General features: G+C 36.7%; 1 protein-coding gene across 1 annotated transcript in view; it reads right to left on the bottom strand.

Annotated features, from left to right (window-relative positions):
* Positions 1–3,309: 3,309 nt before the first annotated feature.
* The window catches only part of pcdh2a39 (protocadherin 2 alpha 39), a 29,221-nt gene continuing 15,115 nt past the window's right edge, over positions 3,310–17,415 (bottom strand). Inside the window, exons 3-4 of the mRNA XM_087806808.1 lie at positions 16,447–16,532; positions 3,310–7,259 (exon numbers count right to left, since the gene is read on the bottom strand). Of these exons, the coding sequence (XP_087662934.1) occupies positions 6,949–7,259; positions 16,447–16,532 (397 nt within the window). The 3' untranslated portion in view covers positions 3,310–6,948. The remainder of the gene's footprint in view (positions 7,260–16,446; positions 16,533–17,415) is intronic.

The raw sequence follows: 17,415 nt of genomic DNA, 5'->3' as shown, positions 1-17,415 counted from the left end.
TTCATTATGACAATTGTTCAAAACAGAGGAAAGTAGTGCAGAGACCGCCATCTAGTGGGCTCTGAAAATAATGACACTGCTTCATGAAGCTTCATCAGACCATCTCTACCTTAAAGGACTGTTGAATTCCTTCAGCGGGACATTTTGACTCTTTTCAAGTCATTTTAAAGAGTTAAAAAAATCCTTCAATACATTTGGAGATTCCTTTTAAGTATTTAATTAGAATTTATTAGAAACATTCACCACATGTTTTCAATTAAAATAATAATCCTTAATCGTCCTTAGGAAAGGGTGAAAGTGGGGAAGCAGCCAATCAGTGTCTCAGTCAGGGTGGAAAATCTGAATTTTGTGGCCTTTTGAAAAGTTGATAATGTTTGTTTTTTTTACAAATGAATAAGATGACTCTCTGTTATTATTAGTCTGCAAGGTTGTAATTTAATTTTTATATAATATTATTTATATCCTTTTTTGTGAGAGTCTTTCCTTGAATGTATTTAAAACTAAGCAAAAATAATGTATTTGTTACTGGAACACAAAATCTTATCGAAACTGTATATTTAACCAACAATATTTAATAGGAAGCGTAATTGTGATTTTGTCTTTTCATTATTAAGGGTGGATATGTCTCAATCATCTTCGGGTTTTCACCCTTCAACATTCTTTTTCGAATGTCTTTCCTTGGACATCTTTTTAACTCTTATGGGAGGTAATCTTATATATTTTTAAACCAATTATGTACTCATCTTATCTTAAACTATTGTCCATCATGGATGATGACAGTCATCCTCTCAGCACCGTCATCAGTGAGCAGAGAAGCAGATGGAGAACGAATGCTCCTCCCCAGATGCAACACTAATAGACTCAAGGACTCATTCATTCCTCATGCTATTAAATGGTACATTTCTGAGTTCGGGGGCAGGAGTGGAGTAAGAGTATCTGGATGTTCTGTTCTATGTTAGTCTTTGTATCCTTTGTCTTTGTTATTTTTTTTATTATCTATGTTCTTGTTCTTTATCTTTAGACTTAGATTGCATCATCTTGTTCTTTCTCTTTATTTCTCTTTGTTGTTGTTCTTATTTTTTATGAATAATTGCTGTATTGCTCTGGCTATTGAAAAAAAAAACAATTTCCCGAAGGAGACCTCCTGAGGGATCAATAAAGTTCTACCTAACCTAAATACCGGCATCTTTGTAGGTCACCATATGATCAGGAACATTCATTTATTTTCAGCCACAACTGGCCCGATACGATGACTTGACCGACTGTATTTAGACACATGTGATATAGATAATAATCAACAAAATAACTATTAGTTATCACGGGACATGCAAAAAGACTTGTGATTTGAGAGCGCTGCTTTGAGGACCATTTGGATTTACTAATATGTGGGAGAATTTCTCACTCGTGAACTGTCCAATTTAACTCAGGATCTAACTATATAGATGATTAAATGTAGCGAAAAAAACACTATAGATAATGTTAAATAAATATATTTATTGTTCCTTACAAAATGAAAAAGAAATATACATATATATACTGTATATATACATATATATGTATATACTGTATATATATATATATATATAAATGAGGCTTGAGTGCTTGGGCAAATTCTTTAACTAAATCAAGTACTTTATATATAATTGTGCAAGTATTTCTGCTTCAAATTATAGAATTTATATATATTCATATATATTGTTTTTCAGGTGAAGATCGAATGAAAAGTAAAGTTAGTCAATAGAACGGAGATGATCTTTTGATTGTAAATAAACACACATAACAGTGTGTATCTCTGAATATTAAGTTTTTTTAAAATAATATATTGTACGTTCATGAATTTTTAACTTATCAACGATGACTTTTTTCTGTTTTGTCCGACGCTCTTGTGTCCTGCCATATAAATGAGTTTTTTTTTTTCATTTTTGAATGTTCTGACTCATGCAAATAAAACTTTTTATCACACATGAAGCATGGAAAATGGATTTGGGGACTTGCTTTGAAAATTGGACAATAACATGATAACATAAGAGCAGAGGGAGATACAGCCGCTCTCATTATCACATACCAGTGCGTAATGATAAACAAAGTCACAGAAATTATGAACTCTATGAAGATGAAACAAGCTTTACTTCCCTTTGCAATTATTATCTTTTAAACAAAGCGTTTTCCGCAATGCGTCAGCAGGTGGTGCTATAGCTCAGGGTTGAGGTTGTCACATTTTTCCCTTTCTCTTGTCTACCGACAGAGGGCGCGCCGCGCACAGAGATAACCCAATGACCTCAGTGACTCATAAAACCGTCAGACATGAGCTGTGAGAAAATGTTACACCCATCCCTTCAAACGTGTACATGTTTATCAAAGTATTCATGTTATTTATCAACAATATGGAATCATTTACGAGCCTTTTTATAGTCAATATTGCAATAACTGTTCCTTTATGACAATGTTTACCTCCCTTATTTATTACAATGTGTGACTATAAAACAAAAATAAAATACATGAAATAAAATGATGTATTACTGTAGATAGAATCTCGGTACACCAAATATGTCAACCCTTCAAGCCTCATTCATCCACGACTCCAGCCATCAATCTTCCTTCAAGGCGCTGATGTCAGCAAGAGCTGCTTTTTATTGCGACTAAAGGCTGAACCCCCCACAGTAAATTCTTGTTGAGACTGGACCACCTAACTTATAACTGGATTTTTCGTTCATTTTTTTTGTCATTTGTACGAAAATTACATGTTGTAGTGTAAAGGTTAGCGTATTGGTCACATTTTTTAATTATTTTCCAGAGCTATGAAAACCAAAAAAAAATGTTATTATTATGATAATAATTTGTATTATTATTCCTTTACCACCTGCTATTGTTCAAAGCTCAGGGCGCACTAACAATATACTTGAAAATAAAGGATAAGAAAGAAAAAAGGTGGAAGGCATTAGATAAAAAGAACCACATAATATCATCCCAGAGGCTCAATTTTTAATTTTTACTACCTTTTTTTTCTGTTTCATTGAATTAATGGTGACATTTAAGTTGGTCTTTAAATATATAATGACATTTTAACACACATATGTAGGTAATAACTGGTGTTGCTGCAGGAAGAAACAAACAATATTTTTTAATTGTTGTTATAATAATAATAATAATACTTAAGGTTCTATTTTTTAGATTTTTTTTTAATATAGAGATAATTGTTACTCACGAACCATGTGACTCGGGTTAAGTTTAGGAACCCTGTTTTTATATTTCTTTATCTATAACCGACGTCGTGACGAGCATCCGATGGAATCAAGAGCCAAGTCTAGATATTTTAAGAAAAAAGCTTTATTTGTGACTTATTAACAAAACACGTTACCAGATTGATTAAAATCATAAGAATCACTATCATCACCTTAACAATGATAAGCAGGTGTACAAAAGAAGTTCTCAACAGATCGGCACTGGTCACAGTCAGGGGGGTGACCACCCACCCAAACCACCCAACCCACCCACCACACCCGGCGACTGACAAACATTCACTATACACAAGCAGAGAATACATCTACTTCTTTTTTTTGTCAAAAGTTTTTTTTACACATTTTATATTTTTTTTTGTCATTTTTTTGTCTACTAAGCAAGGAAAATATATGGAGGGTGTGTTTCGATCATCGCTTGGAAGTTTATCGGTCGATGTAAAAACTTAAAAACCATAACACGACAGCGTTATGTACATTAAACAGGACAGACATTTGTATATCTGAATCAGTGTGTGGATGAAATGAAGGTTTTTTTTGTCGTGGATCACAGGTACGTCAATATGCATTTTACCGGTGGAAAGAAAAAACCCCAAAACATATGTATATATTTATATATATTATCTGTATAGTATCTGTTTCCTTTGCTTATTACATGCAAACAGCCACTTGGTGATCTGACGGCACAGACGGACACCAGGGGAGGAAACATGGAGGGAACGTGATCGCAGCAGCTGCATACAACGATGATGATCTGTACAAGGAGCTCTGAGGTCTTTCCTTAAAAACCACTGCTCGCGACCCTCGTCCGTCCTCCATCGGGGGTTTTGACGATGATCTCGCTATAGGTTGTTCTGTTAGTTTACAAATGGGTCGATGTTGAGGCTTAACACACGGACATGGACGGTCACTTCAAGGTCGAGCCGGAAGTGAGTTGGATTACGTACAAGTTTGTTCTATTTCAGGAGTGTTTTTGTAAGCATGTATCTTAAACGTATGATAAGCAATCTTGCTAATACGACTAGGCCACTGAAAAGTTGCACTCTGTCCAAGATGGATATCAGAACATCTGGTTCATTATCATAGCTCTTTAGCTATTAAAATGGCCGCCTTTTGTGGTATTCTATGGCGTGAAAACAAAAACGATCAAAACCTACAGCCAGTGCACACAGTGTTCTACAAAAGTCTAGTTAAAAGATCTCTTGTATTCCTCGTCTGCTTTACTTCTTTCATAGTAGCGCCACCGATGTCTTGTCTTGTCTTGTCAAACTTGCGGGGCACCAATTATGTAGCGAACATTTTTACGATACATTTTGCCTTGTGGTAACATGCCCTTAAACCAACCAGATAATCCAGAAGTCATTTTACTTGTGTGTAACGTTCTTTTATCTCTCTCTCTACTTTCACAATTTAGTGGTCCCTCGTTTATCGCAGGGGTTACGTCGTGACCCAAATCAATAGAAATCCGCGACGATGCAATTTTCTTGATTAAATGACCAACATTGAGTTGAACTTGCCAACTCAATGTTGCACACAAGATGCCATCCCTCTTAACAACCCAACAACGCTGACATGAACAGCTCCCGTGATGCTTTGCCGCCCAGCCAACCAATCAAAGGGGTTGCAACATAGACGTATACTTATTGTAGCAACCAGTGACTGGCTGTTCCTGTTCTTTATTGCCGTAGAAAATCCTTTAAACAACGATATGACGAGGGACCACTGTATTGACTCTTATCTTTATTTAAGTCTCGTCTCGCTTCCTGGTAGAACACGGAGGTCATACTGCATGTAGTTATTTGTTTGTCTCAAAGAGAGAAACTCTTTTGTCTGAAAAATAAAGGCTTTCCCGGTGGAATAGTTCTAGGCAACGCCATATATCCCGCGTCTTTACTGTATATCTTAAGAAACCCCGATCTTTTTGCAGAACCTTTAGATGTTTATAATGAGCCCCGCTGGAATCCCATCTTAGCCAGGACGACGTCAACGAAAGCAGGGTCGATCGTTTGGATCTACGTCACTTAACCCGCCATCGAAAACGACCAGAGAGATGCTGGAGTTGATGGAAAGGGACGAGCGAAAGTCTACAAGAAGCACTGAAGCGTCGAGGTGGCGGAGAACAACTACTTAACATTCAGAGACAGAAGTAGAGGGATCCGAACCGCAACAGAAATGAAGCAACAAGCAACGTTTTTTTTTGTTTTCCTGCTTTCGAAGCCGTATAATACACTTCCACGAATAAGCCTTTTTCAGAAGCAGAGGGTGTGCGTATTTCTGTCAGTGTGCGTTATGTATGTGTGTGTCTAGTGTGTAGAGATGATGTGTGCAAGTGTCAGACTGGGGGTTGCGCCCCGACGCACGGGCGGGATCGTGACCCCCGTTGACCCGGCGCCATATTCCAAGGTTGCATCAGCCGCATGTCAGTTCCCATAGTTACATCCACGTCAACTCCGGAGCGTTGCTTTAAATACAAGCCATAGCACCACAAAAAATTTCTCAAATAACAACTAAATGTTTAAGCAAGCAGTAAAGCCGGTGCAAATGATACAACGTCACACAATTGCACTCACTAACAGTATATGTATATATATATATATAATTTTTTCCTTTTTATGCACATTGAATAGTTTGCAAAATCCATGCCAGTTTTTTTTTTCGTTTTGGATGTTTTTAAGTCGATTCAAATCGGATTAAAATGTGAGATTATTTGTATGCGTTTATTTCTCAGGTTGGAATTTTGCGTGATACTTTTAACACATTTTTTTTTTTCGTTTTTTTTGCTTTTTTTTTGTTTTAGCATCCTAGCATGCCCACCGAGCTAGCCAAAATAGATCGCTACGTTAAAAAAGTGTTTCTAAAAACATCCAAAAAAAACTCCCAATCGCCTCCGAATCCAATCGTTTCCCTTTTCTGTACAAATCTTATAACTAGTAATAGCCTTAAGAAACCCTCTCATTCTAATACAATCAAATCTAGTAGTTTTCGTTAAATAAACTTGCAAGGTATGAAGCCTCTACTTTTTGAACCGAACCCAGGGGGGGGGGGGAACAAACTTGCGCATAGTTGGTACAACCCAGTTCAGGGCTTCTTTTTTTTTTCTCGGCAATGTGCTGTTACACTGAAACTTTAAATACGAGCGTCTCAGCCGCCTCCTTCACTCACAAAAGGTGCTATGTTCATTTATTTATTTCCTTTTTTTTTCTTCCAAAAAGTTCCTTTTTGTATAAAAAAAGACCACATTACTGAATTTCTACAAGGCCTCCTTAATATTGGTGACAAAAGCGTCAGTGTTTTAGGTTTATCTGGATCTCTAGAGGAGCCATAAAAAGGAAGGGGCGAAGGGGGGGGGGGGCTGCATAAAGACCGAGATTCCAACTCGTCAGCTCGACATTTGTCGGGTAGAAATACTGTGTCGTTTTGTACAAACTGTTGGCGGGGCAGTAAATCACAGAGGTGCTGGTCTTTACCAATAAAATACGTTTGAATTTGGTCCATCCTTTTAAATGGATTTGTTCGTCGTTAAAACTTTTATCGGCCAAATGCGATCAGCCAAGGAAAGAGACTGAATGATTTGTTTAGCACGTCTACGCGGCGTGGAGAGCCGGGTCGGATCTAATGAGGGCTTGGCCACGGTGCAAAATGTCTCTCTGGTTCAAGGAAGCTCCCTCACTTCGTTTTGGCTTTTCTTTTCGTCTGACGGCCCCCAGACTCGCTAATCATCGCCGCTATCATCCTTCCCTTTATCCTTTTTGTCCTTCTTGTCCTTCTTCTTCTTCTTCTTCTTCTTGGCCTCCTCCTTCTTGCCGAAGCTTATGAAGTCGCCCTTGTCGTCGACCGGTCCCGGGTCGTGGCGGATGGAGATGATGGCGGGGGACCCGGGGATGATGAAGGCTTCCGGGGGGATTTCCCCGGGCTTGAGCTGCTGAGGGGGTCCGTAACCTTGTGCTGCTCCGTATCTGAAGTGCCAGCTGTTGCTGTTGACGCCGGCGCCGACCGGAGGGGAAAGTTCTCCGCCGTCACCGTCTATAGGGGTGGAGAGAGATTTGAGACATCGTTGAATATAAACATCTATTTTGCTTCATTATCGACCTCTATGTCAAACTTAAGGACATTAAAACTTGAAAATGTGGTTATATTTTTTATTTAAAATATTTTATTAAAATATTAAAACGTTGAATTCATAATAACTGTATTGTTTTTTTTAATAATTGAATGCAGTAATTTGTATATTAATAGCTTGAGTTTTTTGTTTTTTAGATGAAAATGATTTTTCTTTTTTTAAGATAGTTTAACATTTTAATATTAACCAACATATATTAAGAAAATAACATGTTTTAAATTCAATATAAAATGTATTGACTGGTGGCACGACATTTTTATATTGTATTTAAAAGGCTAGAAATGAAGAATAATACAAAAAATTATAATTAAAAACATGAATTTTCTAATGATCAGAATTAGAATATTAAACTCTATAAGTAAGAAAAAAAAAGACAATTCATTTTTTGAGAAATATTCGATTCAGTTTTTTATTTAAATATATATATAAAAAAACCTTCAATATACAAATTGATGAAATATATAATTTAATAAAAACAAACTCAACTCTAAATATATAAATTATTCATTTCAGTTATTATAAAAAAGAGAAAGGCTTACAAAAAACAACAACAATCAATAAAAAATGCTAAATTTAATCATTCTCTATTGTGATGGCACTGATATACTTCATACCCAGGGGCCAAACCCGTCCTGCCAAGTTTATTTGTTTATTAACTTTGTGGCCCGCTGGAGGGTTTGGCTCACAATCAAAGTAGATCATTCCCCATTTGTACTTTCTTGTACTAATGTTACTGTCTTGTACTAATGTTTAATGTTGTCGATGTATTTATGATTATCCTTTTTACTGCTGTTGTGTTTATTTCAATTTTTTTTTTTAATCAATGTATTTTTTATATTACTATGGTTAATATATAATGATTATTGTTTTAGCAATTATATTTAATATGTGTACTGTACGTGTTAATATAATGTTAATATAATATAATGTATTTTTTTAATTCTTTTTGTGAACTGCTGTGACAACTTAAATTTGTGGAAATAATAAATAAATATCTTACATTATCTTTATATTATTCATTGCTAGTCCCTAATCGATGATTGTAGGGTTTTCGATTTTGTACTTTTGTCATTTTTCAAATAAGTTAAAAAAAAAAGTAAAGATTTAATAATATATAACAATATTTAGTCTTATTTTATACTTTTTACTTTTATACAACAGCCAGTTTTTTGCACCAAAATAAAAAAAAATGGAATTTAGCAGAGATACATGTATTTCAAAAAAGTATATATATATTAAAATACCAATCAACTTCCCTTTTTTCAACACCTGAATTCACGTGGACTGAACCAAGTTAAGACTCCTAACAGTAATCACTCATAATATAATATAATATTCATGATATTATTATATATACTTCATTAATTACATCATAAGATTCTTATGAACTAAGCTCACACAAATCAAACCCCCCCCCCCCCCCCAGAGATGGTAGCGCCCAATGACCTCCCCGATGACATCACACAGGTGGTAAAAGCAGGAAGTGATCTTCAATAAACTATTTTGCCAGTGGACCACATGGTGAGTAAATAATCTTTCTCTACTATATAAACTGCAAATAACAATGGAGTTCACGAAACAAGAGGTTTGGTCTCATTTAAAACTTCAACAATGACTGTTAAACACAGTAAACATTTTTAAAATCAATTGTTCTCTACTTTAAATAAAAGGTAACAAAATGTCCACGGCATTATTTCGTAGTGTTCTACCATCCGCCAGCAGGGGGAGATCGTTTTTGAAACCATTGAATTTAGCTCTGTGACAATAGAGTAAGAGAAGTTGTAAATATAGCTCATGACCCATTTTTTTTTTTTCGTCTTTGACTTTATATTTCATACGTTTAAATAAATAATGCATATTTGAATAAAAGGTTTTCTGGCATCTCATGGCTCTATAGGGACACGGGAGGTTGTCATGCGAAAGTGCGAAACCAAAGGAAAGTAAATCTGAAAAGAAATCTGGGACACTTGGACTGCATGTTGAAGTTTATCCATCGATAAAAGATGATTTAGTTGTTTTGTTTACACAGAATATACAAGACAATACCTACTACTACTACTACTACTACTTGAATTTCTCGAACTCCTGTGTTGTTCTCAGTATTATCTTGATCTTTAAAGTATGTACTTTTTTGAGTATTGTTTTGATTGTTTAAGCGCTTTGTGACCCTGGTCTCGAAAAGCGCTATATAAATAAATATTACTTACTTGTTTGACTAGCTTTGTTTTCGCGCGAAGCTTCATGAAGCATTGCCCTTGTTTCTAAAGTCCACTAGATGGCACCGTCCTTTATAACCTATTAAATGACCTTGACGACTATTATATAGAAAGCTCGGATCATTTTTAAAAAAAGATGACAGCGCCACCTACTGGCTTCCCTACGATACTGTTTCACGAAGCTTCGTCAGCCCATCACTGTACTTTAGCTCTTTAGCCCTCATTGCCCCTGAAATCAACCCTCCTCAGGACCCAGATGGGGGTCTAAAAATAGACGGATTATTACGTAAACTGGGGAAACCAGAAGCAGGTACAGGGGTGAAAAGGTTGCGAAACGAAAAAGAGGGGGAAAAAAGGATGTCAGACAAGAGGGAGCAGAGCGGCAGTAAGGGAGATCGGAAGACAGGGGGGGTGGGCTTGCACTGCAGACACGATGCTCTGAAGCCCACACCAGTTCCCTCCGCTGTGACCTACTTTCCGCCGAGATTTTATTTAGATGAAAAACGAGTCCTAGCATAAAAATTCTCTTTGATTTATTATTATTTATTTTTGTTATATACTTTGTGGGCTATTTTTTGCCGGAGATAATTTGAACGACCGCCCTGACAGGAAGAAGAATCGAAAGAAAAACACATGGACATAAAATGGGTTTTTGACTATTACATAATCAAATCTAAATAATACTTTTATTAAAAACCTTTTTTTTTTTACTATAATATGGAGGGTTTTAAATAATACTATCATGCTACTTTACTAATAACACATTTTCTTTAAAACAATAATAATAGTCTTCATATGTTTATAATATTTAAAAAAAAAAAGAAAAAGATTTTGTTAAACTTGGTTTTTGATCCAATTTCACTCCAAAAACACTGTTTCATAAAACATCTTGTTCTCTCTTCAAATTAGCAGTTTTATTCCTTTAATACCATAATACAAGCCAGTTCCAAAGGATTATGTCATATGCGGGTATAGAATTAATCCTGGTTTTAAAATGAGGAACGAAATCCGGCATTGGAAGCGTTTTCCAGTCAAATTCTATCAACTGTATTATATTATTATTGTTTATATATAGATGTATATCTATATATATATATTACTAGTGATGATCTGATGAAGCTTCATGAAGCAGTGTCATTATTTTCAGAGTCCACTAGATGGCGGTCTCTGTACTACTTTCCTTTGTTTTGAACAACTGTCATAAAGAAAATCACATTATTTTTTAAACTGATGTCGCCACCTGCTGACCTCTAAACAACATGACACTGTTTCATGAAGCTTGACCAGCACATCAGTATATATTCCTTAGATTCTTTTTTTTAGAAATATGGAAGCAAATATGTTAAAAAACAATATATAAGGCACTTTCAAATGTATTTTTCAAGAAAGGCGCTATATAAATAGAGATTATTATTATTATTATTATTATTATTATTATTATTATTATTATTATTATTATTATTATATATTGAGTTAAAATGTAAGGAATTGGGTCGGAATGATGAAAAAAACAAAGGCCAATCAATAAATAGTTTTTCTAAGACTTTGATTGGATGGAACATAACTGATAAAAGCGAATGTTTCTCTTCTGTAAAACAAAAAATAAAACAAAATTTCATCATTTTCACTCGTTAAACCTTGACTTAAACTTTATATATTCAAGTAACATGACCTTTTAAAAAAGATCCATTAAAAATCTTTGTATGTACTTTTCTGACCAAACTTTAGACCAAAGAGCTTTAAATATTAAGGTTTATTACACTTAAGTGAGTAAAAGAGATGCAAAACAAATCAATAAATCAAGTAAGTAAGTAAAGGTTATTTGTAAAGTGCCTTTCTAGACCAGGGCCAAAAAGCGCTTTAACAAACAAAAACAATACACAGTTAAAATATATACTTTTAAAGGCCAAGACACATAAGAGAAACACAGGAGTTGATCAGATCACTGATGTAAGGAGGAGTCTGACCATGAATAGATATGAAAGTAAGAACCAGAATTTAAAAATTGATCCTGAAAGAAACTGGCAGCCAGTGAAGAGTTTTAAGGATCGGGGAAATGTGAGTTCTTCTACTAGAGCAGCCCAGAATTCTGGATGCAGAGTTTTGTATTAACTGTAGGCGAGACAGATCCTTCTTGTTTGGACACGAAAATAAACTGTTACAATAGATAAAAACTAGCCTAAACGAGAAGACACAAACGCATGGATTATAAGCTACAAATCAAGTCAATATTTTGTCAGTATCTCTAGTGTTACTAGGATGTTATCAGGGGAGAACTTTTTATAAAAACAGTATTTATCTTTTTTGCACCATTAGGAAAGACAATTACAAAAAACAAGCAGCAAAATAGGAACTCACCAAGAAATATACAATGATTCAGAAGATAAATTAATAACAAATGGCAGCAAAAGTCCAATGTTATAGCACAGACTTATTGCATGGGTCAGTATTAACCTGAAATAATGATCAAATGATACCGTGAAACCAACTATTACGAGCTTTCTAACATGAAAGTCATGAGGATCGAAGATGATTCGACCCCATGAAGATGAGCAAAGAGAAAGGATTGTTTCGGCCAGTCAGACTTCTGTCACTTCACCGTCGCCGAGAATATTAGCCCATACTTTGCAGCAAGGAAAGGGATTATGTTGCTGCAGCTATAAGCAGGTCAGAAACGCTCCTTGTGAAGAGGTTGCCATGGCACCTGGCGTATGTGGGTGTTTGAAGCCTCAAATTGTAACCGGATGTCCTACATTCAAAATAGACACTGTTATTTTCTGCTTTGTTCGTTTAAAAAAGAGAAAAAAAAACAAAAAACGGATCCCTGCTGAGGGATGTGTCGTCGTCGTCGGCGGCGACGTACGTTCTTCATCTCTTTTTTTTTTTTTTTTTCCCCTTCTGTTTGTCTGCTCTGACCTGTCTTCGTCGCGTCCCCCCTCTCTGTTGTTCTTGCACCCCTTATTCGCTGTCTCCAAGGCTTCCATTCGGGGGGGGGGGGATGTGATTGGTTGCCACGGCAACTGCTTTTTCGGCCCACTCCCCGCTGATACATGAGGGTGCGGCTGCTGCAGCAATCTCTCTCTCTCCGTGAGACAAGTGTTGCTAGGCGACCGGTCGCAGTTCCGTTCCCTAGCAACAACCCCATACTGCAGGAACTTGCCAATCCTCTTAACCTTTCTCGTTCTGCACCCCCCCGACCCCCCACCCAGCCCCTCGACACCTTAGAACCCCCCCCAATATCCCAAAAAAGACTCCTAACATTCGTCTGGGGTCGTTTTATTTATTTATTAATTTTGGGATATCACCGCCTCCACCCCCCCACCCGGGTGGTGTTACACAAATGTCTCCTCCTCTGCGACACAGGTCAGTCACGTAAACAACTGATAAATGGAGCTAAAAAAAAAACCGTAAATGCGCCATATTTTAATGCACGTTAAGAGGATCAACCTGCAAAGCCGGAGAACGCATCTCTCTGCTTCCCCCCCCCCAGGAGTCGAACCACTCGGATCAAATGATCCCATAATGCACGGCGTGTTTCCCATCAGCACTTTCCACAGACAACGTTGAATACTCGATGGTTTTTTCGGACTCGACGACCTCCTGTTGCGGAGTCCACACCTAACTCTTGCCGCCTGACGGAAGATCGATGTCGGAGAGCAGAGAGAGAGAGAGTGAGGGAGCATCTCGAAGCCGAGCCAAGAGTTGGTGTCGAAAGTCTGAGAAACGCATAAATGTTTCTTCGCATCGTCGCGACTATCGTGAGAACGTTGCCTCGATGTCAGCGGCGGCAGCTGTCGCCGAGACGTGTTTATTTCCGTCGCCCACTCGGGGGTGAACGACTATGAAAACAGTGATTAATGCTTTGTTTGCGTTGAGAGAATCTTCTTTTTATAAAGGCTTGTGAACTCAGTCGTGTGTCATTAAGACTTGTATCTTAATTATGGCGATTTAAGGACATTTCTTGTGTAATTAACATAGTATGACATAAGAAATATTGACATCTGATCCATGAAATATAGAAAGAACAACTTTTTTTCCACTTTCTTCCACTTAAAACAGTAGTTTCTAGAATATAAACGTCCTCAATCATTTCTACTGTAATATAGATGAGGATGACGTCAGAAATCCACATTTCTGTGAAACGTATTGATCTGAATAATGTTCATTAGTGAGAGGAGTTAAATGGAATGGAACGGGGTTGGAAACGTTCCAAGTTATAGTTAATAGTTCTAAGTCATTTTAATCTGTAATCGTTGAGAAGGGCATGCTGAATGAAATACATTTATTTTTAAATAAAAATGAAGATTTAAGTTTATAGTTATTCATATTTATGTCTATGATAGATGGATAGATAGATGGATGCATGCATGGATGGATGGATGCATGGATGGATGGATGCATGCATGGATGGATGGATGCATGGATGGATGGATGCATGCATGGATGGATGGATGCATGCATGGATGGATGGATACATGCATAGATGGATGCATGCATGCATAGATAAATAGATGATGATAGATGGATGCATAGATGGATGGATGGATGGAATGATGAAAGGATGGATTAATGGATGCATGCATATACATGGATGCATAGATGGATAAATGGATGCATAGATGGTTAAATGGATGCATAGATAGAAAGATGGATGCATAGCTAGATGGATGCATATAAAGATAGATAGATGGATGCAAAAAGATGCATAGATAGATAGATGCATAAATGGGTGGATGCATAGATGGATAGATAGATGGATGCATAGATGGATGGATGCATAGATGGATGGATGCATAGATGGATGCATAGATGGATGCATAGATGGATGGATGCATACATAGATAGATAGATGGATGCATTGATGGATGCATAGATGGATGCATAGATGGATGGATGCATGCATGCATAGATAGATAGATAGATGATGATAGATGGATGCATAGATGGATGCATAGATAGATGGATGCATAGATGGATGGATGCATAGATGGATGGAATGATGGATGGATTAATGGATGCATAGATGGATAAATGGATGCATAGATAGAAAGATGGATGCATAGATAGATGGATGCATATAAAGATAGATAGATAGATAGATAGATAGATAGATAGATAGATAGATAGATAGATAGATAGATAGATAGATAGATAGATAGATAGATAGATAGATAGATAGATAGATAGATAGATAGATAGATGGTGCAAATAGATGCATAGATAGATAGATGCATAGATGGATGGATGCATATAGATAGATAGATGGATGGATGCATAGATGGATGCATAGATGGATGGATGCATAGATGGATGGATAGATAGATGGATGCATATAGATAGATAGATGGATGGATGCATAGATGGATGGATGCATAGATGGATAGATGGATGGATGCATATAGATAGATAGATGGATGGATGCATAGATGGATGCATAGATGGATGCAAAGATGGATGCAAAGATAGATAGATAGATGGATGCAAAGATAGATAGATGGATGCATAGATGGATGCATAGATGGATGGATGCATAGATAGATAGATAGATGGATGCAAAGATAGATAGATGGATGCATAGATGGATGGATGGATAAACATTTTTTATCCCTAGAACTTGTATCCACAGGAATGTTGACAAACAAAATGGTTGCATTTTTAAAACAATTACTCTGGCCTCCCAAGAGCCACATATATACAGTCAGAGGGGACACAAAAAAAGGAGTAAAAACTCACAAGAACATGATAGAAAAAAAAATGAATGAATGAATTCAGAATTAATTACTTCCTTCAGGTGAGATGCTACTTGATCTCCAGGGACGCCCAGAGGAGCCCAGGTATTCTCTGAAGATATATGTGAGGATTAGAGGTCGACTCGAGAGTCTCATTAGATAAACATTTCAACAGTCACTCCCAGCATGCACTGGTTCTTAAGTAACTTCCCAGGAGTGGCTCAACCACATCCATCTCAAGCTCTAAATCAAAACTTGAAGTTCTTTGTCAGCGAAAGTAATACAATTAATAATTCCTGAGGGATCAATAAAGTTCTATCTAACCTAACCTAATGAAATTTGAACTGGAAAACCCTTTCAAATTTGGATTTCATGGACTAAAATTCTGATATCTCAGGCATTTAAAGGAGCAAAAACAAGAAGAAATTGTATATTTATATATTTAAAACTATTGTTATCTGTATTTACTTATATATTTCTATATCATTTGCTTTAAGTTTCCCACCATTTCTATATTACAAACCATGTTGGAGAGGATATCAATAAAGTTAGATATAATGTAATAAACAAGCCGGGCCCCGGGGTCCCTTGAGCAGTGGCCCGCGGTCTCGCTTCGAACCACATTATTTAATCATTTAAAATACGCTTCTATAAAATTGAAAATTTAAGTTTTTGAAAGTACAAAGTACAGATTCTTTCTTAAGCGTGGACGTGATGTTGACTGACATCTGTTTCACGAAACACTTTTTTTTCATTAGGGATTGTACTTTATGTTTATCCCTTGTATTATGATCAGGGTCAATATGACCCGAAAGCGCGAACGACCTCCACCGCTACATACAAGTATTTGTAGCGGCCACGGAGGTCGTTCACTTCGACCCGGAGACAACACAAGGGATGCCGCAAAAACACATTTGTTTTTTGGGGCCATCGGGTCACCTTGACCCTGAGATCATATAGTTCTAGTGGATCAGATGAACCTGCTTCATAGTATTGTTGCACCAGAATCAACACGGACCTGTTGACCTGCACGAGAAACTCCAAAGGGCAGATGTTCTATTTCCATTAACCTCCTGCTAACGCGCCCCCGGGAGCTCCTTGCGGTCTTTGTCACGCGACACGCTCGCTACTCGACATGGACTCACCCGCGGCGCTGGACACGGTGGGCCAATTCTGGACCAGCATGCCCTGGGCTCCCTGCATCACCGACGCCTCCTCCATGTGGACCGAGCTGTGAGGCAGAAGAAAGATGCAAATGAGTGACGCCGGGAAAATCTATCGATCGCTTTCGTCGGCTTCAGTGTTTCTGACGAAGCGACAGAGCTGTTGTCGCTTTGCTTTCCAGCGTCTCGACGGTTGTGCCTGCAAAGTTGGAACTCCATCACCCTTAAGCTGGTTGCCGTTAGCAACGTTACACAAAATCTCGTTTAAAGTCTTGGCAAAATATATGAATATGAATATTATTTTTACATTTATAAAAAGAAAAATAAAGCCTAAAAAAATAAAAGTAACAAAACACTGTTTTTTAAAAAAATAGTAGAAAGAAATAATGATTTTATAAATGTCCCACTATTTTTCCCACTGTATTTGTCTCGTCTAATATCCATGTTACACAATATTACTTGATATAACATGTATGCATACACGAAGCAGATATCAATATAAATACATACACACATTTATCTTGATCTTTAAAGTATGTACTTTTTTGAGTATTGTTTTGATTGTCTAAGCGCTTTGTGACCCTGGTCTCGAAAAGCGCTATATAAATAAATACTACTTACTTACTTACTTACTTACATTTACTACATTGTCATTAATACTTTTATTATCCCTGTACATATGTCAATCAGAATCAGATAAAGATTTATTGTCAGTCATGTAAGAAAATAACAGGAATATTGTAAAAAACCAAGCAGGAAATATGTAAAAGAAAACAAGCAGGAAATGTGTAAAATCGAAGCACACACTTTTCAAAAAATAAAACTGGAATTTTGTTAAAACAAATCCGAAAATTTGTTAAAAACCAAGCAGGACATTTGTAAATACATAACAGGAAATTTGTGAAAACAAAACAGAAATTCTGTTAAAACAGAGCAGGGATTCTTTAAAAA

This window comes from Callionymus lyra, chromosome 14 (genome assembly GCF_982586985.1).
Source record: "Callionymus lyra chromosome 14, fCalLyr1.hap1.1, whole genome shotgun sequence".
Classification (NCBI taxonomy): domain Eukaryota; kingdom Metazoa; phylum Chordata; class Actinopteri; order Syngnathiformes; family Callionymidae; genus Callionymus; species Callionymus lyra.
This window is presented reverse-complemented; position numbering and strand designations above follow the sequence as displayed.